Source organism: Pelobates fuscus, chromosome 5 (assembly GCF_036172605.1).
Source record: "Pelobates fuscus isolate aPelFus1 chromosome 5, aPelFus1.pri, whole genome shotgun sequence".
NCBI classification, from domain to species: Eukaryota; Metazoa; Chordata; class Amphibia; order Anura; family Pelobatidae; genus Pelobates; species Pelobates fuscus.
The window spans coordinates 153288481-153310646 of NC_086321.1; the positions used below are offsets into that span (position 1 = coordinate 153288481).

A 22166-nucleotide genomic window follows, 5' to 3' on the forward strand; every position below is an offset into this window, starting at 1 on the left:
AGTGATTTTAGTGTCTGCCGAAATAAGGCTCTCAGTCACTATATGTAGTGATTTTAGTGTCTGCCGATATAAAGCTTTCAGTCACTACATATAGAAGTCATTACACCGGTATCGCTTTCGGTGTCACTGGGCGAGCTCGGTACAGTCTGTGTTTATCACTGTGACTCTCCGCCCTCGGTGCTGCTTCCGGCTCCGCCCCGGACACTCAGGGAGTCCCGGGAGAGGGGGTCGGTATGAGGAGATCCCGGGGAGCACGGCCATCGCCATGAAGAATCCGGGGCAGCCCGAGGGGGGCAAGGGAGCTGTGCAACCCCCAAGCAACCAGGACAACGATAACCGTGTGTATTCATGTAAGGGCCGCGTTACCGGGACACATACAGCGCCCTGCACTGCCTGCATAGCGGATACAGCCACCGGGTGTATGTCAATAAACACAGAATGGGCAGCACCGTGCATGGCACACTTACCGGCATGCTGCCCATCACACTGACATTATATAGTGCCGGCCACGAATAATGACTGGGCTATATACAATACATAACCAGGCAGCATTCATTGCCATAGACTAAGCTTTATTATGTATCAAGATAAGCATGTTTCGATATAGAGCCTGCTTCTATATATATGGTTAGTATGTAGAGCCTGTCTGTATAGACCCTGCTTCTATATGTACTGTTAGTATAGAGCCTGCTTCTAAATGTACTGTTAGTATAGAGCCTGCTTCTATATGTACTGTTAGTATAGAGCCTGTTTCTATATGTACTGTTAGTATAGAGCCTGCTTCTATATGTACTGTTAGTATAGAGCCTGTTTCTATATGTACTGTTGGTATAGAGCCTGCTTCTATATGTACTGTTAGTATATAGAGCCTGCCTGTATAGAGCCTGTTTCTATATGTACTGTTAGTATAGAGCCTGCTTCTAAATGTACTGTTAGTATAGAGCCTGCTTCTATATGTACTGTTAGTATAGAGCCTGTTTCTATATGTACTGTTAGTATAGAGCCTGCTTCTATATGTACTGTTAGTATAGAGCCTGCTTCTATATGTACTGTTAGTATAGAGCCTGTTTCTATATGTACTGTTGGTATAGAGCCTGCTTCTATATGTACTGTTAGTATAGAGCCTGCTTCTATATGTACTGTTGGTATAGAGCCTGTTTCTATATGTACTGTTAGTATAGAGCCTGCTTCTATATGTACTGTTAGTATAGAGCCTGCTTCTATATGTACTGTTAGTATAGAGCCTGCTTCTATATGTACTGTTAGTATAGAGCCTGCTTCTATATGTACTGTTGGTATAGAGCCTGCCTCTATATGTACTGTTAGTATAGAGCCTGCTTCTATATGTACTGTTAGTATAGAGCCTGCTTCTATATGTACTGTTAGTATAGAGCCTGTTTCTATATGTACTGTTAGTATAGAGCCTGCTTCTATATGTACTGTTAGTATAGAGCCTGCTTCTATATGTACTTAGTATAGAGCCTGCTTCTATATGTACTGTTAGTATAGAGCCTGCTTCTATATGTACTGTTAGTATAGAGCCTGCTTCTATATGTACTGTTAGTATAGAGCCTGCTTCTATATGTACTGTTAGTATAGAGCCTGTTTCTATATGTACTGTTAGTATAGAGCCTGCTTCTATATGTACTGTTAGTATAGAGCCTGTTTCTATATGTACTGTTAGTATAGAGCCTGCTTCTATATGTACTGTTAGTATAGAGCCTGCTTCTATATGTACTGTTAGTATAGAGCCTGTTTCTATATGTACTGTTAGTATAGAGCCTGCTTCTATATGTACTGTTAGTATAGAGCCTGCTTCTATATGTACTGTTAGTATAGAGCCTGCTTCTATATGTACTGTTAGTATAGAGCCTGCTTCTATATGTACTGTTAGTATAGAGCCTGTTTCTATATGTACTGTTAGTATAGAGCCTGCTTCTATATGTACTGTTAGTATAGAGCCTGCTTCTATATATACTGTTAGTATAGAGCCTGTTTCTATATGTACTGTTAGTATAGAGCCTGCTTCTATATGTACTGTTAGTATAGAGCCTGCTTCTATATGTACTGTTAGTATAGAGCCTGCTTCTATATGTACTGTTAGTATAGAGCCTGCTTCTATATGTACTGTTAGTATAGAGCCTGTTTCTATATGTACTGTTAGTATAGAGCCTGTTTCTATATGTACTGTTAGTATAGAGCCTGTTTCTATATGTACTGTTAGTATAGAGCCTGTTTCTATATGTACTGTTAGTATAGAGCCTGTTTCTATATGTACTGTTAGTATAGAGCCTCCTTCTATATGTACTGTTAGTATAGAGCCTGCTTCTATATGTACTGTTAGTATAGAGCCTGTTTCTATATGTACTGTTAGTATAGAGCCTGTTTCTATATGTACTGTTAGTATAGAGCCTGTTTCTATATGTACTGTTAGTATAGAGCCTGTTTCTATATGTACTGTTAGTATAGAGCCTGCTTCTATATGTACTGTTAGTATAGAGCCTGTTTCTATATGTACTTTTAGTATAGAGCCTGCTTCTATATGTACTGTTAGTATAGAGCCTGTTTCTATATGTACTGTTAGTATAGAGCCTGTTTCTATATGTACTGTTAGTATAGAGCCTGCTTCTATATGTACTGTTAGTATAGAGCCTGTTTCTATATGTACTGTTAGTATAGAGCCTGTTTCTATATGTACTGTTAGTATAGAGCCTGTTTCTATATGTACTGTTAGTATAGAGCCTGTTTCTATATGTACTGTTAGTATAGAGCCTGTTTCTATATGTACTGTTAGTATAGAGCCTGCTTCTATATGTACTGTTAGTATAGAGCCTGCTTCTATATGTACTGTTAGTATAGAGCCTGCTTCTATATGTACTGTTAGTATAGAGCCTGCTTCTATATGTACTGTTAGTATAGAGCCTGTTTCTATATGTACTGTTAGTATAGAGCCTGTTTCTATATGTACTGTTAGTATAGAGCCTGTTTCTATATGTACTGTTAGTATAGAGCCTGTTTCTATATGTACTGTTAGTATAGAGCCTGTTTCTATATGTACTGTTAGTATAGAGCCTGTTTCTATATGTACTGTTAGTATAGAGCCTGCTTCTATATGTACTGTTAGTATAGAGCCTGCTTCTATATGTACTGTTAGTATAGAGCCTGTTTCTATATGTACTGTTAGTATAGAGCCTGCTTCTATATGTACTGTTAGTATAGAGCCTGCTTCTATATGTACTGTTAGTATAGAGCCTGCTTCTATATGTACTTTTAGTATAGAGCCTGCTTCTATATGTACTGTTAGTATAGAGCCTGTTTCTATATGTACTGTTAGTATAGAGCCTGCTTCTATATGTACTGTTAGTATAGAGCCTGCTTCTATATGTACTGTTAGTATAGAGCCTGCTTCTATATGTACTGTTAGTATAGAGCCTGCTTCTATATGTACTGTTAGTATAGAGCCTGTTTCTATATGTACTGTTAGTATAGAGCCTGTTTCTATATGTACTGTTAGTATAGAGCCTGTTTCTATATGTACTGTTAGTATAGAGCCTGTTTCTATATGTACTGTTAGTATAGAGCCTGTTTCTATATGTACTGTTAGTATAGAGCCTGCTTCTATATGTACTGTTAGTATAGAGCCTGCTTCTATATGTACTGTTAGTATAGAGCCTGTTTCTATATGTACTGTTAGTATAGAGCCTGTTTCTATATGTACTGTTAGTATAGAGCCTGTTTCTATATGTACTGTTAGTATAGAGCCTGCTTCTATATGTACTGTTAGTATAGAGCCTGTTTCTATATGTACTTTTAGTATAGAGCCTGTTTCTATATGTACTGTTAGTATAGAGCCTGTTTCTATATGTACTGTTCAAGTAGAGTCTGTCTGTATAGAGCATGTTTCTATATCCAGTTTAATAAAAGTTACCCCATACACCATTTTTATCTGTTGATAATGTTGTGCCATAGCACAGTTTGTGATGGACCGTGCCCTCATAAGTGTCATTATAGCGCTATTAATCACTAATTGTGGTGCAAATGGTAAGTGTTAGTGGGGGTACAGCAGGTATCCCTGTCTAGGAGGTCAGTGTGTGTAGCAGAACTTGAGATTCTCTGCACTGCAACTTATCAATGTGCATTACTAAACTGTGAATTATAAGTAGTTCACATGGCAAATAGCATTTTAACCCCTTAAGGACACATGACATGTCTGACACGTCATAATTCCATTTTATTCCAGAAGTTTGGTCCTTAAGGGGTTAAGCCTAAATGGGTTAATTAAAAAAATAAAATCTGTCATGTATATCTATATTTTCAGCTAATCTATTTTGGTGTTAAATTTGCAATCCTCAATAATTCACAGTTTAGTGAATAACCGTTTTTGTTTTACAGCAATGTTTCAATAGTGAATACTCTTTTATAATTTGTAGATGGACCTCTTATACCTGGATCTGCATCTCCACTCTCTTGGGTTATTTTTTTTTTTATAATTGCCAGACTTTTGTGTAACTCATATCAATCGAATCTGTTAGTGGACTTTCTCAACCTGATTTCTACCGTGATGTCTTCTTAATACAGTGCTTGACGTTTTGTTGGGTTGCAGAAGAAGTGCCTAAACTTTCTAAAGGGGAATGTACTTGACCAGGAATCTTAAAGTACATCTATTATGCCCACCTCAAAGAAGGTCACCTGACAAAACAGTGGCATTGCATGTTGTCCCTGAAAATAACCAAACTTGAAAAAGAATTTCAAAAGCATCTACCGGTACTTCAGCCTACATTTAGCAGTGCCATTGTCAATTCTCTAGAGTTCCCAGTTTAGTTACACTTTAGTTCAACCATCTCAAGACAAAATATGTCAAAACTATCTTTTTCATCCTCTTATGTAACCTCCATGTACAGGAATTATGACTATACCTTCCAGAAAATCCACCCCAGTGTTACTAGAATGTAGGTTAGCCTTTACATTGTGGGGAAGAAAAAAGATGCGTTACTCTGCAAGAAAGAAATTGCACTCCAGGTCAGTTCATTTCATATCGTACTTGGCCTTAGACTCACAGTGCACCGGTAAAGAAGCAACAGCTTTAAGGTAACCCGCAGGGGGGAAAGTCCACAATATTATAATTATTATATTATTTATAGAGCGCCGTCAAATTCCGCAGCGCTTTAAGATGGGTGGACAAACAGACATGTAGTTGTAACCAGACAAGTTGGACATACAGGAACAGAGGGGTTGAGGGCCATGCTCAATGAGCTTACATGCTAGAGGGAGTGGGGTAAAATGACACACAAGGTAAGGATAGTATTAGACTAGTGACAGTTGCAGAAGAGGAATCAGTTGGGAGCTATTAAGAGTTTAATTGATACGCTTTTATGAAGAAGTGGGTTTTTAATGATTTTTTTGAAGGAGTGGAGACTGGGTGAGCATCTAACGGAGGAGGGAAGCGAGTTCCACAGGAACGGTGCAGCCCTCGAGAAGTCTTGAAGGCGAGCATCAGAGGTGGGAGTACGGACAGAAGATAGACGTAAGTCTTTAGCAGATCGTAAGGGCCTAGACGGGACATACTTGTGTATTAGGGAGAATAGATAGGTGGGAGCAGCATTATGTAGACATTTGCAAGAAGCAGAATTTTAAATTGAGCTCTATATTTTATAGGAAGCCAATGTAGGGACTGACAGAAGGGTGAGGCATGGGAGGTGCGGGCGGACAGGACGATGAGCCTCGCCGCCGCATTCATTATGGACTGTAACGGCGCAAGTTGGGAGCACGTAAGACCACTGAGAAGCGGATTACAGTAGTCAAGGCGAGAAAGTACAGTGGAATGGACCAACACCTTAGTCGCATCTGGCGTCAAGTAGAGGCGGATGCGCGCAATGTTTTTGAGATGGAAATGACAGGATTTGGCGATAGAGTGAACATGAGGCTTGAAGGAGAGGTCGGAGTCAAAGAGAACACCTAGGCAACGAGCTTGCGTGGTGGAGCTGATGGTAGCACCATTGACTTGGAGGGAGACAGACACAGGAGTAACGACACTTGAGGGAGGAAAGACCAGAATTTCAGTTTTGGTCAAGTTTAGTTTAAGGAAGTGGGCAGCCATCCAGTTAGAAACAGCAGAGAGGCAGTCAGAGACACTAGTCAAGAGGGACGGGGAGAGATCAGGAGAGGACAGGTAGATTAAAACAACACAGTAAAGAAGCTGGTTCCATCAGGGTTCTGTTATAATAATAAAAATAAAAGTTTTACTACTAATATTGATATATGCAATTTAAGAGAGCTCAAATTGATTCTTTGGCCTTGAGCCGTTTTGAAAATATCTTTTGCCAGAAAAAATATGACACAATGTACATTTTTGTTTTTGTTGTTGTTTTCATACGTGTTTGTCAATCATATAGCCGAGCTAAGTACACATTCTCTCCTGTGCTAGTCTTGTAGATGGCAAATCCCCCACAATAAACAGGAATAAAGATTGTACAAGCAGAATAATTAATTTAATAATTTATATATTTATATAATTTACACATTAGTAAATATTCAAGTGACACTTGAGGTTTTGTACAGGAAGTTGTATGGAAAATTGTACCCAATTCTTGATGATCTTTTGCAGGTGATCACGTCCAGTTAAAGGTCCCTCTCATCCAGCAGTCATTTCACTGGGATTGTGGTCTAGCATGTGCCCGCATGGTACTACAGTGAGTAATCTCTTTACTTTGAAAAGGGTTGTTAAAGTCGGTGCTAAACAAGTAGTCTGTGTAGAAACTTAATACCTCAACGCATATAGGAGTTGTCACTTATTGTAGTGTGTTTGTACCACTGCTGGTGATGTGAAAAAAATACTCAAGTAGACCTGTTCCATTACATAAGTAGGTGGTGTCACTTTTGTTCTTTTTATGTATTGATATGTTGAGTCCATTTTTCATATATCATGATCTACATCTCCATGGTCTCACCATGTACTTTGTAATAAAGGTACCTGAAACTCCTGCGTGAGGAAGACTTTCAGAATGCCATGCAGAAGTTGCACCTTACTAAGAGCATATGGACCATTGACCTGGCCTACCTTATGCACCATTTTGGGGTCCAGCATCGTTTCTGCACACAGACACTAGGTGTAGATAAAGGATACAAGAATCAGGTTAGTACCACTTCTTCAGTGGCATTTACTTAATCGGAATTGGGCTGTTTACATTTTAATTTCATTTCCCAAAGTCCAACCCTATATATTCATAAAGTAGAGTGGCATTCTCTAAACATTTTTCCATCTGTGCCTTCAGATCAGGGTGGACAGTTCCCAACGTATTAATAATTATGAAGAAAGTTGGACCAGGCACATACAGATGGTGTTAAGGCATATTTATTTTAAAAACATACCTTTTGGCTCCACGGGAACCTTTATCAAAGTCCAACCATTCAACTTGTTCTCTGTAGGTGGGTTTATCATCATCTAAGCACTTACATGGTTCCAGGCACTGTTCAGTGAATTAATAGGTTCACATCCAATGTGACACTAAGGCATACATACCAGAAGGAAAAAGAGGGTTGCACTCACTCAAATAAATCACAGGGTGCTGACTGTGTATTGGTCAGCATACCCCTTAACCAGATATCAAAAGGAGAAAAATCTCAGGCACTCACTGTGATAATTCCAGACATATTTAATGTACACAGCAAAGTTTCGACATGTTCCCAGGTCTTTATCAAGCTGACTTAGGCATACATAGGCTGAAGAAGAAAGGAACATGAAGAGCCTATATTTTAGAACATTGTAATTTAATATCATTCAAAAGTAAAATCCAAAGTCCTTTGGTTCACTGCCATGCAGTATTTGGCAACAACTGACTAATGTCTTCTTTTAGTCCTTCTACAGGAAACATTTTGATGCAGAGGAGAACAGAGTAAATCTACTATTTGCCCAAGCCAAATCTCGCGGAGTACATGTGGAGAAATGGTACTTCCATCTTTTTTTTAAATTTTATTATTGGTTCAATAATTGGTTTATCCAGACTAAAACAAACATTGACTTGCTTAAGTTATTATAAATCTAGTCAAACACCAGCTTACTAGGAATTCCTGACACTTTGTACATTATTAGTAATTAAGATTGAGAAAAAATAAATAAATTGCTTTTCCGATAGATAGATAGATAGATAGAGATATATATATATATATATATATATATATATATATATATATATATATATATGCAATTCTTTCTTAATTCTTATATACACTATATGGACGAAAGTATTGTGACACTACACTACACCAACAGGGACTTTTTGAAATTGCATTCTAACTACATAGACATTACTATGTAGTCGGTTCCCCTTTGTAGATATAATGGCTTCCACTCTTCTGGGAATGTGTTCCACAAGATTTGTGGTAATTTTTTACTAATTCATCCAGTAGAGCAATTGTGAGGTCAGGCACTGATGTAGGACGAAGTTCACCCCAAAGGTATTCAATAATGTTAACCAGGCCAGTCAATGTCTTCCACACCAAACTCATCCAGCCATGTCTTTATGGACCTTGCTTTGTACACCGGAGGGCAAAGTCATCCTGGAATACAAAAGGCCCTTTCTCAAAATGGTCCCCACAACATTGGAAGCATAGCATTGTCCAAAATGTCTTAGTATGCTTGGTATTCCCTTCACTGGAAGTAAGAGCCCTAACCCTACCCTTGAAAAACAGCCACGTACATTATCCCTCCACCAAATTTTACAGTTGGCACAATGCAGTAAGGCAGGTATCGGCCAAATTCAGTTGCCAGTCAGGCTGCCAAACAGAGAAGCATGATTCATCACTCCACAGAACACGTTTCCATTGCTCCAGAGTCCAGTGACAGTGTGCTTTACACCACTTGATCCGACACATGGTGGTGTGCTTGGTTATATGAGATTTGCATGCTGCTTCTCGGGCATGAAAACTAATTTCATGAAGCTTTCACCAGATTGTTTTTGTGCAGATATTAATGTCAGTGGAAGTTTGGCACTCTTCAGCTATGGAATCAGCAGAGCATTGGCAACTTTTACACACCATGACTTTACGTGGTCTTCCGCTTCATAGTTGAGTTGCTGCTGTTTCTAAATGCTTCCACTTTATAACAATACCACTTGCATTTGAAGGTGGAATAACTAGCAGGGATGACATTACACAAGCTGACTTCTTACGAAGGCGGCATCATATCACAGTACCAGCATGAATTCACTGAGTAATTTAGAACCCTTTTTTTTTTTTTTCACAAATGTTTGTAAGTGCAGACTGCATGATTAGGTGCTTGATTTTATACACCTGTGGCAATGCATCTGATTGAAACACCTGAATTCAATAATTAAGAGTGTGTCCCTATACTTCTGTCCATATAGGCGATATGTGGGAAACATTCCAATGAGGATGTTTGTAAGCTTTTTAACGCAGCTTTACACAAGAGTAATTGATAGAGAAGTATCTGGTTACACTTGGATCATGACTAATTGTATAATATTGTGCAGTGCATTTGCAACTATTTTTTCCTTTTGCAGCACTGTGACCATACAGGACTTGCAAGATCACCTTTCCCAGGGACATGTAGCCATTGTACTAGTGAATGCGGTGGTGCTGCTGTGTGACTTGTGCCCCAGCCGTGTCAAGTACTGCTGTTTCCTTCCTATAGGGCAGAAATGCTTCTGTAGAAGCAGTGACTACCAGGGACATTTCATTGTTTTATGTGGATATAACAAAAGCTCTGGTAGCTTGTTCTACAACAACCCAGGATATGCCGATAGTAAGTATTGGCTACACGATATGCTCTTGTACATGGCTGTTTTTTGGTTTTTTTCTATTGTTTTTTTTGTTCTGTCTAACTCTAATTTATCTTGTTAGGGCTGTGTCGTACAAGTGTGACAAATTTTGAGGAATCTCGCAGGAGCTATGGCACTGATGAGGACATCTTGTTCATCTATGTGGCAAGTTGACCTCTTACTTGTGCCCATAATGGGGCGCATGCTTTCTCAGGATTAAGATACTTACTGAGCAGAACATTCTCTGCATTCCTTGGTATTTCAAAGACATTTCATTGGAGAGATTTCATTGGACACAAAACTCTGTGAAGCAGAATTGCACTCTAATCACACCTCCACCAGACAAATATATGTAATATTTAAAAAAAACAATATTATTTCGGGGTGGATAGTGTAGTATGGCATAGTTTGTATATTTGCACAGTAAGCTCAGATTGTCTCATTGTTCTTCTGGTTTAGCCTATTTTAAGATAAGATTGCTTTATTGACAGTCACTGTCGAGCTCCCTCAGCCATTGTAGTTCCAGTGGAAGCCATTTTTAATGGACCACCTGCAACCTAGGGTTTGAGGGCACTGACTCTTATGAGATAAGAACTGATAACTTAAGGAATGAAAATAAATTACCTGTATGCATTTAAGTGATTATTTCATTAGTCAGAAGTATTTACTTTTTTTTTTTAACAGAAACTTCAGGTTTTGTGAAGTAGATCTGGAAACACACAGGGTATTTAAAGGACTTTTTAGAAGGTGTTACACGAAATTAAATACAGTTAATTAACTAGCCCTCAAGTCAGGTCATATATGATTAAACAAGATAGTCAAATATTTAATTAGGCATTAAATTATTGCTTCAGCCTGTGCAACCACCAAATCTGTGGTCAGTCTATCAAATCCTACCATGACAGCTGCACTTGAGTACAAAAATTGCTTTTGTCTGCCCAACACCCTAAAATGCATTCGTCTTGGCTATTGTTTAGCGAGCTAGAGTTAAACTGAGAACACGCTGACCTATAGCAGTTATAGCACCTACCATGAGTCCGCAGGCATGCAAAGCAACACTGTGGGGGGGGGAGGAGACTTCCTTTTCTGATGCAACCAAACCACAAAACTTCACTAGTCCATTTATAATAAAAGATTTTATATATCATGCAATGTTTCATGTTCTTATTATACTTTTATAGTAATGTATTATTGAGGAAAAGGGGGAAAAAAAAACCTTCCAGACCTTTGTACTGTCATTGATAAGGAAGTAATTCAAATCTTTTAAAGGACAGGAGTTTGTGCATGGATATACAAGACCTTTTAAGTATTGATGGGACATTTCCAACTGGCTCAGATGCAGTTTAACACTAATACTAAAAAGAGGACATCTGCAATACTATCACTGAAAGGTGGTATTATTGGTCACTCACCAGTTATCAAAGACAACAAATCATCAATTAAGTTGAACTTGTGCATTTTAAATAGTATCTGTCGTGGTACCTAAACCATAAACACGTCTGAAAGAGCATAACATTTCATCTATACAGTGTGCTAGCATATTTGTGAGCAAATGTATAGATTAGGAGAAAAACATTTTTAAATTAGGTCTTTCTTCCACCTGTCAATCAATTCTTAGAGTCTATGCTGAAGAGCTGACTGACAAGAGATAGCAGTATAGACCTACAATAGGCAGTCCTTGCGCTTCACTCATAGTAACCACAGCGCTTGCGCTGCAGATACTAAACTCCCTAGCCGACACTGGTAGCACCGGCTGGGGCATATAGGAACATAGTAACTGACGTCAATCATTCGGATGCTGGCAACGTTACCAGCATTACAGAGGAAGTGTGCCCTGCATGGGAAAGTCGTTCCAGGCAGGGCAAATTGATGGAGAGACCAAGTAAGTAAATATCTCTAAACTTTACATCTGCTTTGTGATATATGTATTAAAAATAAAAATAATTTACACTGTATATCTTGCAGCCCTGGCGTAGCGCATAACCTGAAAATTAATTTAGCCTTTGTGGTGGTGTAAAATGGCATGGTACATATTTGTAGATGCCAGGGGCACGTAGAGCATCATGGAGCAACAACTTTGCCCTAAAGATGAAAGCACAGTACAGACAATTTGTTTTCTTCCTATTGCACTACTGCAGTTAGTGCTTCAGTGGTTGTCAAAGGATTGACAATTTTGGACCATACAATTTGGCAAAAAAACAAAATACTCCTGATTCTTGCATTAAGTGAATTTATACATTAGCTTGTATAATTTTGGTTCGCAATACTAGGCTAAGAGTTCTGGGTCAACTCTACCCACATGCTCTCATTGATGTCAGAAGTGGAAAGGTTAATTTCAAAGTCCATCTGCACATTAGCAAGTCGCACCAAAGGGGCTTGGCTGTGGGCGCTGGGAGAGCCTTAAATTTTTATGAAACTGTTCAAATACAAACGGTCTGATGCAAACCCTGGCAGTCTATTCTTTTAAGGCAGGATCATGTAATGTGGCTATATCCATGTTAATGACAAAATAAACTTTATCTAGTCTGCTTCTACAGGGAGTGCAGAATTATTAGGCAAATGAGTATTTTGACCACATCATCCTCTTTATGCATGTTGTCTTACTCCAAGCTGTATAGGCTCGAAAGCCTACTACCAATTAACCCCTTAAGGACAGAGCTTCAGAAGCTTGACTTACGCTTAATGACACGAGCAATTTTTGCATTTTCTTGCTGTTTGCGTTCAACTGCAATTTGCATCTCTCTCATTTATTGCACCGACACATATTATATACTGTTTTTTAAAGGACAGAAAGGGCTTTAATTTGATATAACATATAAATATATAAATGCTTACTTATTATAAAAAAAATACAGAAAAATGCAAAAAAAATGAAAAATATTGTTTTTTTTTTACAGTTTTTGCAATCATAATGTGTGCATAATTAGTGCAGGTTAAGGAAAGTAATTAAAAATAAATTCATTTATTTGTTCTGATTTACAGAATATATAATGTGTCTGGGATTTTAAGTTTTTTTTGGTAGTTACAGGTCACAAAGCACAAGGAGTAAAATAAAATTTTAATATGGAGCGATTTTAGAATTTGGTATGTTTGTCTTGTAAGCCTAATAGCCATAAAATAAAACAAAATTGCCACACAAAAGTATATATTTATATAAAGTAGACATCACAGGCTATTTACCTAAGGTTGTAAAGAGACAAAAGTGGAAACCACCCAGAATACGTATAATGAATGAAATACAAAGGGACAACCTGATAAGGATCCAATTCCCTAGAATGGGATCTGTGTGAAAATGAGAAACACTTTCATAGCGTAAAAAAGTAAATATAAATGGTGTTTAAGGTGAGATTAGAAATGCACTCACAAACAAACGATTTTTCAGGCCTTTCACCCTCTCAGGGGTAATAAGATGAACACAGAGGTCCTCCAGCACGATATATGTGGATATAAAAATGCAATAATAGTGAAGAATGTTTAGAAATATATAAATTCACATTTATTCATTGCACTTACAAATTTTCAGCATAAAAAAGGCATCTCTCCATAAACATATGGAACTCCTAGTGATGGTAATCGAGTATCCACAGTCCAGAGTCAGGAAGAAGATACAGCATACAAATAAAATAGAATAAAAACAATAGTACATAAGTCAATGAGAAGTACTTATTGTTTTTATTCTATTTTATTTGTATGCTGTATCTTCTTCCTGACTCTGGACTGTGGATACTCGATTACCATCACTAGGAGTTCCATATGTTTATGGAGAGATGCCTTTTTTATGCTGAAAATTTGTAAGTGCAATGAATAAATGTGAATTTATATATTTCTAAACATTCTTCACTATTATTGCATTTTTATATCCACATATATCGTGCTGGAGGACCTCTGTGTTCATCTTATTACCCCTGAGAGGGTGAAAGGCCTGAAAAATCGTTTGTTTGTGAGTGCATTTCTAATCTCACCTTAAACACCATTTATATTTACTTTTTTACGCTATGAAAGTGTTTCTCATTTTCACACAGATCCCATTCTAGGGAATTGGATCCTTATCAGGTTGTCCCTTTGTATTTCATTCATTATACGTATTCTGGGTGGTTTCCACTTTTGTCTCTTTGTAACATATTTCCACAGGTGGTTGTGAAGTTCACCTGAAACTACCTCAGTATACGTGTTTTCTCTTAGTGTATATACTTTATATTTTTTTTGTTTCATTATTTACCTAAGGTTGTTTTGACACTTTCTACGTAGCCATTTTACCGCCAACCTCTGCTAAATATTGGAGTAAAATTGTGTTTTTGGGGGGTTTTCGCACACAAACGTATAACAAAGAACTTCTCATGTGTATTTTGTAAAGTTGTTGTGTGCTATTCCTGTACAAAGTTTTATTATGTCTTCAGTTACTTCTGCTGAGTACAACGGTACCCCCATTGTATGTCTTTGGCACTATTTTGTGAAGCTACAGTGCCATATAGGAGACCTGTCCTTTTCAGTATTCACAGTAGAATTCTGAGAGACGGATATAATGAGCCTATGCTTCCATTTGGGGTATTATAACAGTTTGACTGTTCAAAAACCCCCACAAAGGCCTACCATTTGTAAAAGTAGACACTCCAGGGTATCTCATAAGGTGCATATTGTGCCTTAACATGCCCCCATTTTTTTACCATTACATGCCAAAGTATGTGGTAAAAAATAATTGTGTGCATTTTTTACATACGGATTGCATTTTTGCTGGGCATTTTGTATATTTCATATGTGCCACTAAGTTCAAACCCCCCAAATTATGCTCAGCTAAGTCTTCTGAGTAAAAGGACACCCCCATTGTATGTCTATGGCACTATTTCGTGAAGCTACAGTGCCATACAGGAGACCTGTCCTTTTCAGTATTCACAGTAGAATTTTGAGAGACGGATTTAATGAGCCTATGCTTCCATTTGGGGTATTATAACAGTTTGACTGTTCAAAAAAAAAACCACAAAGGCCTACCATTTGTAAAAGTAGACACTCCAGGGTATATCATAAGGTGCATATTGTGCCTTAGCATGCCCCCATTTATTCACCAATATATGCCAAAGTATGTGGTAAAAAATAATTTTGTGCATTTTTTGACATACGGATTGCATTTTTGCTGGGCATTTTGTATATTTCATATGTGCCACTAAGTTCAAAACCTTCAAATTATGCTCAGCTAAGTCTTCTGAGTAAAAAGACATCCCCAATGAATGTCTTTGGCACTATTTTGTGAAGCTACAGTGGCATATTGGAGACCAAGCCATATCCGTTTTTACAGAACTTTGAATTTTGACGCTGGACCTATGTGCAATTTCCAAGCATCTTCGTAAGTTTTAAATTCAAACTACCCCACAAAGGCCTACCATTTCTTAAAGTAGACACCCCAGGGTATTTCAAAAGGCATATTTTGAACCTTAGCGTGGGATAATTTTTCCGCTAGCTTGTACCAGGTGTAGTGGTAATAAGCGTTTTTTCTGCCTTTTTGACACACAAAGTGAGTTTGCACAGTATATTTTGCAAACCTTATGTGTACCACCACTGTATAATACTTTATATGTTGCTCAGCTATGTCGGCTGAGTTCAAAAATACCCCCGTATGTACCTTTGCCAGGTATATGTGGACATCGGAGGGGCACATTTGGGACACAGCCATTCCATTTTTTTCAAACTTTACATTTTTACGCTGTGCCCATGTCCCATTTTAGAGTATTTTACCAGGCTATATAATCCAAATACTCCATAAAGCCATACCATTTCTTAAAGAAGACATCCCAGGGTATTTCAAAAGGCATATTTTGAAAATTAGTGTGGGATAATTTTTCCGCTAGCTTGTACCAGGTGTAGTGGTAATAAGCGTTTTTTCTGCCTTTTTGACACACAAAGTGAGTTTGCACAGTATATTTTGCAAACATTTTGTGTACCACCACTCTATAATACTTTATATGTTGCTCAGCTATGTCGGCTGAGTACAAAAATACCCCCGTATGTACCTTTGCCAGGTATATGTGGACATCGGAGGGGCACATTTGGGACACAGCCATTCCATTTTTTTCAAACTTTACATTTTTACGCTGTGCCCATGTCCCATTTTAGAGTATTTTACCAGGCTATATAATCCAAATACTCCATAAAGCCATACCATTTCTTAAAGAAGACATCCCAGGGTATTTCAAAAGGCATATTTTGAACCTTATTAAATGTATTTTTTTACTTTTTAAAACTTTTTTTACTTTTTAAAACTATTTTTTAAACTTTTGTTTTGCTTATTCATTTTTTTAAAGTTTCCTAAACTTTCGTAAAACTTTTTTTTACAGATTTAACATTTTTCTAAGCTTTTTCTTTTACCGTTAACCCCTAACTAGCAGTAAGCAGCACTAACAGTAAATTCCCCATTTTCCCATAACTCCCACCCACCCCAGCTAGCAAAATATTGAATTATACAATATTTAAATTAGTTAATTAAATTAATTTACCCCCTGAGGGTTAAAAAATAAATAAAAGTTAATCGTCAGGGGTTAAAAAAAAATTAGATCACAGTATAATACTGTGATCTGTATTTTGATCACTGTAGGCAGTGATAGACTGGCAGGCAAGGGGTTAATTTTTATTTGGACTGGGTAAAGGGTTTATTTTTTTTTTTTTTTTTTACTTAAACGTTATTAAAACTTTTTTTTTTTACTTAATTTTTTAACTTTTTAAAGCTTATTTTAAAACTTTTTTTAACGTTAACCCCTAGTTAGCCTAACACTAAATCCCCCAATTCCCCACTAACTTCCACCCTCCCCAGCTAGCTAAATTTATAATTTTAAAATATTTAAATTAATTAATAAAATAAATTTAACCCCTGAGGGTTAAAAAAAAAAAGAATTAACCCTCAGGGGTTAAAAAAAAAATCAGATCATATTAAAATGTAATCCCTGCCAATTGATCACTGTAGTCAGTGATCAATTGGCAGGGAAGGGGTTAATTTTTTATTAATATGGGTAAAGGGGGGGTGGGATTTTAATTTAACTTTTTTTTTTAACAGCAGGGGGCAGGATCACTGAAGATCCGTCTCCCTGCACTTCACACTGAACCCAGAAGTGCAGGGAGGCGGAGGTGAGTATAGAGAGCACATGTGCCCGCTCTGGCATGCTGTCAGAGCGGGCACATGTACTCTGACAGCCCGATCCGGTGCTCCCGGTCTGCCTCTAATGCAGAGGCAGACCGGAGCACCATTAACCCCACGATCGCCGCGATTGCGGCGATCTGGGGTTAATTTTACCGCGTGACGGACGAGGTCCGTCACCCGTCGTTAAGGGCATCCCCAGGATGACGGACCTCGTCCGTCACCCGTCGTGAAGGGGTTAAGCATATTAGGTGATGTGCATCTCTGTAATGAGAAGGGGTGTGGTCTAATGACATCAACACCCTATATCAGGTGTGCATAATTATTAGGCAACTTCCTTTCCTTTGGCAAAATGGGTCAAAAGAAGGACTTGACAGGCTCAGAAAAGTCAAAAATAGTGAGATATCTTGCAGAGGGATGCAGCACTCTTAAAATTGCAAAGCTTCTGAAGCGTGATCATCGAACAATCAAGCGTTTCATTCAAAATAGTCAACAGGGTCGCAAGAAGCGTGTGGAGAAACCAAGGCGCAAAATAACTGCCCATGAACTGAGAAAAGTCAAGCGTGCAGCTGCCAAGATGCCACTTGCCACCAGTTTGGCCATATTTCAGAGCTGCAACATCACTGGAGTGCCCAAAAGCACAAGGTGTGCAATACTCAGAGACATGGCCAAGGTAAGAAAGGCTGAAAGACGACCACCACTGAACAAGACACACAAGCTGAAACGTCAAGACTGGGCCAAGAAATATCTCAAGACTGATTTTTCTAAGGTTTTATGGACTGATGAAATGAGAGTGAGTCTTGATGGGCCAGATGGATGGATTGGTAAAGGGCAGAGAGCTCCAGTCCAACTCAGACGCCAGCAAGGTGGAGGTGGAGTACTGGTTTGGGCTGGTATCATCAAAGATGAGCTTGTAGGGCCTTTTCGGGTTGAGGATGGAGTCAAGCTCAACTCCCAGTCCTACTGCCAGTTTCTGGAAGACACCTTCTTCAAGCAGTGGTACAGGAAGAAGTCTGCATCCTTCAAGAAAAACATGATTTTCATGCAGGACAATGCTCCATCACACGCGTCCAAGTACTCCACAGCGTGAATCTAATGACATGGCCTCCTTGTTCACCTGATCTGAACCCCATTGAGAACCTGTGGTCCATCATCAAATGTGAGATTTACAAGGAGGGAAAACAGTACACCTCTCTGAACAGTGTCTGGGAGGCTGTGGTTGCTGCTGCACGCAATGTTGATGGTGAACAGATCAAAACACTGACAGAATCCATGGATGGCAGGCTTTTGAGTGTCCTTGCAAAGAAAGGTGGCTATATTGGTCACTGATTTGTTTTTGTTATGTTTTTGAATGTCAGAAATGTATATTTGTGAATGTTGAGATGTTATATTGGTTTCACTGGTAAAAATAAATAATTGAAATGGGTATATATTTGTTTTTGTTAAGTTGCCTAATAATTATGCACAGTAATAGTCACCTGCACACACAGATATCCCCCTAAAATAGCTATAACTAAAAACTACTTCCAAAAATATTCAGCTTTGATATTAATGAGTTTTGAGGGTTCATTGAGAACATGGTTGTTGTTCAATAATAAAATTAATCCTCAAAAATACAACTTGCCTAATAATTCTGCACTCCCTGTATATAACTCACTCTATCTAAATTTCTTTTCCTAAGCTCTCTAACTTTCATAAAATACATAAGGAAAAATAGGAACTAATTTTTTTCTTATGTATAGCCATTAAAATGACAAAACTTGGGGGGCCGGACCGCCATGCTGACCGGTCGCATGCAGGAGAGGCTCTGGAGAAATCTGGCCTCTTAAGCTACAAAGAGCAGAGTTGTACAAAAAAAAAGAGAGCCCACAATATGCCCACGGCTGTGGGAGAGGTAGCATACCCCGAGATCGGGAGTTTTGGACCCCCTGGGGGGCACAACAAGCTTCGAGGACTGCGGCCTACCTGGGAGGGGAGCGAGGTGGACGGCCGCTGCCGGATCTCCCTTCCCAGCTACCACATGCCGACTGCCTGAGTCGCTAACCTGCCCCTTTTTCTCCCCCCCTCCACTTGGACCGGGGGGGGGGGGTCATCCTGGTCCCCACTGGAGGGAGCCCAAAAGGTGAGGTGTCTGAGGGGCAGAGCGAACTCAAGGCCTGCCTCGCAAAATGGCGGTGGCTCGCAGCACTTTGCCAACTTCTCCCACACCACGGAGACCCTGTGGGCCGCAGTCACGCCTCCCGCCCTGGTGGAAAACCTCAAGGAAAGGCACCTGAAAGATCCACCAACCACCTCTATCTGAAAGAGAGAGACCCTCTGCCCGAACAAGACGCCCAATGATGAGCCGGGAACAGGAGGCGAGCGACGAGCCCAAGCCGCGGCGTATCTGTGATAAGGGGACCTATGACCACCCGCATGCAGGACAAGCGTGGTGCTCTCGGGGACATCATGCCTGACAAACGAAGGAGACCTACCGCAATCAGCAGAGCACCTGAGACACCCAGCTGGACTGGACGGTCCCCTCTACCCCCATCGGGCACTGCTGGGCTGCCAGATAAGTGCCTCAGGGGACCAAGCACTTCTAGCAAGCACAGTGACACTCACAATCCACAAAAAACAGCAGCCTCAAAATCCATAGCCTGCCGCCCAAGACCTAATGCGCCCTAAAATAAATTGCAGCCATATATTACTCCCCGCCTGCCTCGCACAAAACCTAAAAACGTGGCAGGGGTTCACCCAACTCAAATGTTTATTTACATGCTTGTTTACTCTCTTGCCTATCATATTTAGTAATCTACAAGTCTATTGCTTCATGGTTGTGACTACTATCCTGTATTACATATATGCTTCAGTTTCAGACAGAACAACAACACATTGACTTATAGTGATGTCCTCTCACACCATAGGCAGACTACACAACATAGTGGTAGCTAGTCAGCTGTGTTAAGCCTGTACTGCATATGTTCCTACCCTTACGTATCCACTTAATCAAAAAATTGTGCACGTAACCAAGAATACCACACTGTTACATATGTTTTATCCATGCATGAGGACTGCCGTTTGGGTACCTCACGCGTATGACAAAACTTGACCATGTGAAGCTTAAACAAAGTTCTGTTTCAGTTGCCAGTCAAAGTTACCCAAAATCCATTAGTAAAATCAGTCCCACAGAAGGGCAAACAGGACACATCATGGGCAAAGGAGAAGAATATGGCTGCATCCGGCAATTGGAATCCGGCAAAAGGCAAGTGTCATGAAGTTTAGTAGAAGTATTAAGATACAGGGGACATAAGGATAGAAAAGCCAAAATAAGTATTATAACAGGGTCACTTTTTCTTTTTTTTTCAATTTTGAATTTTTGGTCGAAAATAGCACAACAAAATGATACTCATTACATAACACCACAATACACATGGTACAGCAACGAAGAATTAAACAATATATGACATCAATTGGTGCGACTCATCTGAGTTAAACAGAATAACATCATGTCTTTAATTCACCTCATGAGCATATTCACCCACCTTGTTATCGATACCTACATGAAACGCAATTTTTTTTTTTTTTTTAAAGGGACACTCCAGGCACCCAGACCACTTCTGCCCATTGGAGTGGTCTGGGTGCCAACTCCCACTACTCTTAACCCTCCAACTGTAATTATTGTAATTTTCATAAACTGCAATAATAACCTTGCAGGGTTAACTCCTCCTCTAGTGGCAGTCTACTAGACAGCCACTAGAGGGCACCTCCTGCTTCATAGCACAGGTTTTCTGTGCTAGAGTGTCGCAGGGCGTCCTCACGCTGTGTGAGGACCTCCAGCGTCACTCAATTCCCCATAGGAAAGCATTTTCAATGCTTTCCTATCGAGAGCTCTAATGCGTATGCGAGGCAATGCCGCCTCCTCAGCCGGCGGGCGGGATCAGTCTCCCCGCCGGCTGACGTGAGGAAGGGGAGGAGCGGCGGCGACCCGAAACCACCGCCGAGGGACATCGGTGGGGTCTCAGGTTAGTCACTGAAGGGGTTTTCACACCTTCAGCAACCGGGGATGGGTGGTGAGAGGGAGAGGGGACCTGCAGTGCCAGGAAAACTGATTGTTTTCCTGGCACTGGAGAGTCCCTTTAATTAGAACAAACAAATGCAATGATATCAGATACCAATAATGGAAAGAAGTCTACCTTGAAAGAAGGGGAAGGATGTTGACTTACTGGAAAGAGCTATGGATCCTGCTCACTGACCACATTGCATACAGCTCATCGGTCATGGAGTCTAAGGTATCAATCATTACCTGGGGCTCCATTCCATCCCCACTAAGTGTGATGGAAGGGAGCCCCAGTTAATGATTGATACCTTAGACTCCATGATGTGAGGAAGTCAGGCATTTAAATGTCTGTATTAAGCAATCACATTGAATGCTGTATAGAGCTCATCTGTCAGTCTGGGGCCACTAAAACTGGACATATGGGTTGATGTTTGAGACTTGCTGCTTACACCAAAATATTAGGATGTGTCAGTACATCCTGACAGCATTAAAGCCCAATATAGTTAGGACTTAATAACATGTCCTAACATTGTTAAGGTGTTAAACTGGAAACTGTGCCTTCTCTACATTGGGAAACTGCAATGTTGTACATTGCAGGGCCAAGGGGGACAGGGAGATGAAGTGGTCTTGGTGCTTATAGTGTCCCTTTAAAGCACACAAACGGTCCAGATTTTTTTGTCTGTTTGCCCATGGGAACATAAATCCTGGATTGTTGGTGTGTCTTGAGGACTCGGATGGGAGGGTGCCTTGGCATTTTAGACAGCAATGTTTGGCAAGAGTGCTGTGGTGGTTTACCTCCGTGCCCGCAGCAATCAATATTAAAGGGACATTATAGTTACCAGAACAACTACAGCTTATTGCATTTCTTCTGGTGAGTGGGATTATTCCCTTCAGGCTTTTTTGCTGTAAACAATATTTTTTCAGAGAAAATGCAGTGTCTACATAACAGCCTAGTGATAACTCCACTGATCACTCCTCACATGGCTGCTATAGCTGCTTCCTTGGGCAGTTCTGCAGAGTAAGCAGCGCGAATATTCAGTGTCCCCAGCCTCTGCATGCAGACACTGAACTTTCCTCATAGAGATACATTGATTCAATTCATCTCTATGAGGAGATGCTGATTGGCCAGGGCTGTGTTTGACTTGTACTGGCTCTGCCCCTGATCTGCCTCCTAGACAGTCTCAGCCAATCATATGGGGAAGAATTATGATTGGCTAAGGCCACCACTTCT

At 39.7% G+C, this 22166-nt stretch overlaps 1 protein-coding gene across 2 annotated transcripts; it reads left to right on the top strand.

Annotated features, from left to right (window-relative positions):
- Positions 1-130: 130 nt before the first annotated feature.
- Positions 131-10923, top strand: GUCD1 (guanylyl cyclase domain containing 1). 2 transcript variants are annotated; one of them, XM_063454521.1, is made up of 6 exons: positions 131-350; positions 6605-6689; positions 6967-7132; positions 7854-7945; positions 9519-9760; positions 9859-10923. In XM_063454521.1, exons 1-6 carry the CDS (start codon positions 266-268, stop codon positions 9948-9950), a joined length of 762 nt encoding a protein of 253 aa, XP_063310591.1. In that variant the 5' UTR covers positions 131-265; the 3' UTR covers positions 9951-10923. The 2 variants fall into 2 exon arrangements, with proteins under 2 accessions (XP_063310591.1, XP_063310592.1); XM_063454522.1 differs by having other exon boundaries at positions 131-338.
- The last annotated feature ends 11243 nt before the right edge of the window (positions 10924-22166 follow it).

Excerpts from the sequence above, each read along its gene's own strand:
- GUCD1 (XM_063454521.1), top strand. The coding sequence starts at position 266 with ATGAAGAATCCGGGGCAGCCCGAGGGGGGCAAGGGAGCTGTGCAACCC. Across the intron at positions 351-6,604 it reads CGATAACCGTGTGTATTCAT|GTGATCACGTCCAGTTAAAG; the intron begins GTAAGGGCCGCG and ends GATCTTTTGCAG. Across the intron at positions 6,690-6,966 it reads TGTGCCCGCATGGTACTACA|GTACCTGAAACTCCTGCGTG; the intron begins GTGAGTAATCTC and ends TTTGTAATAAAG.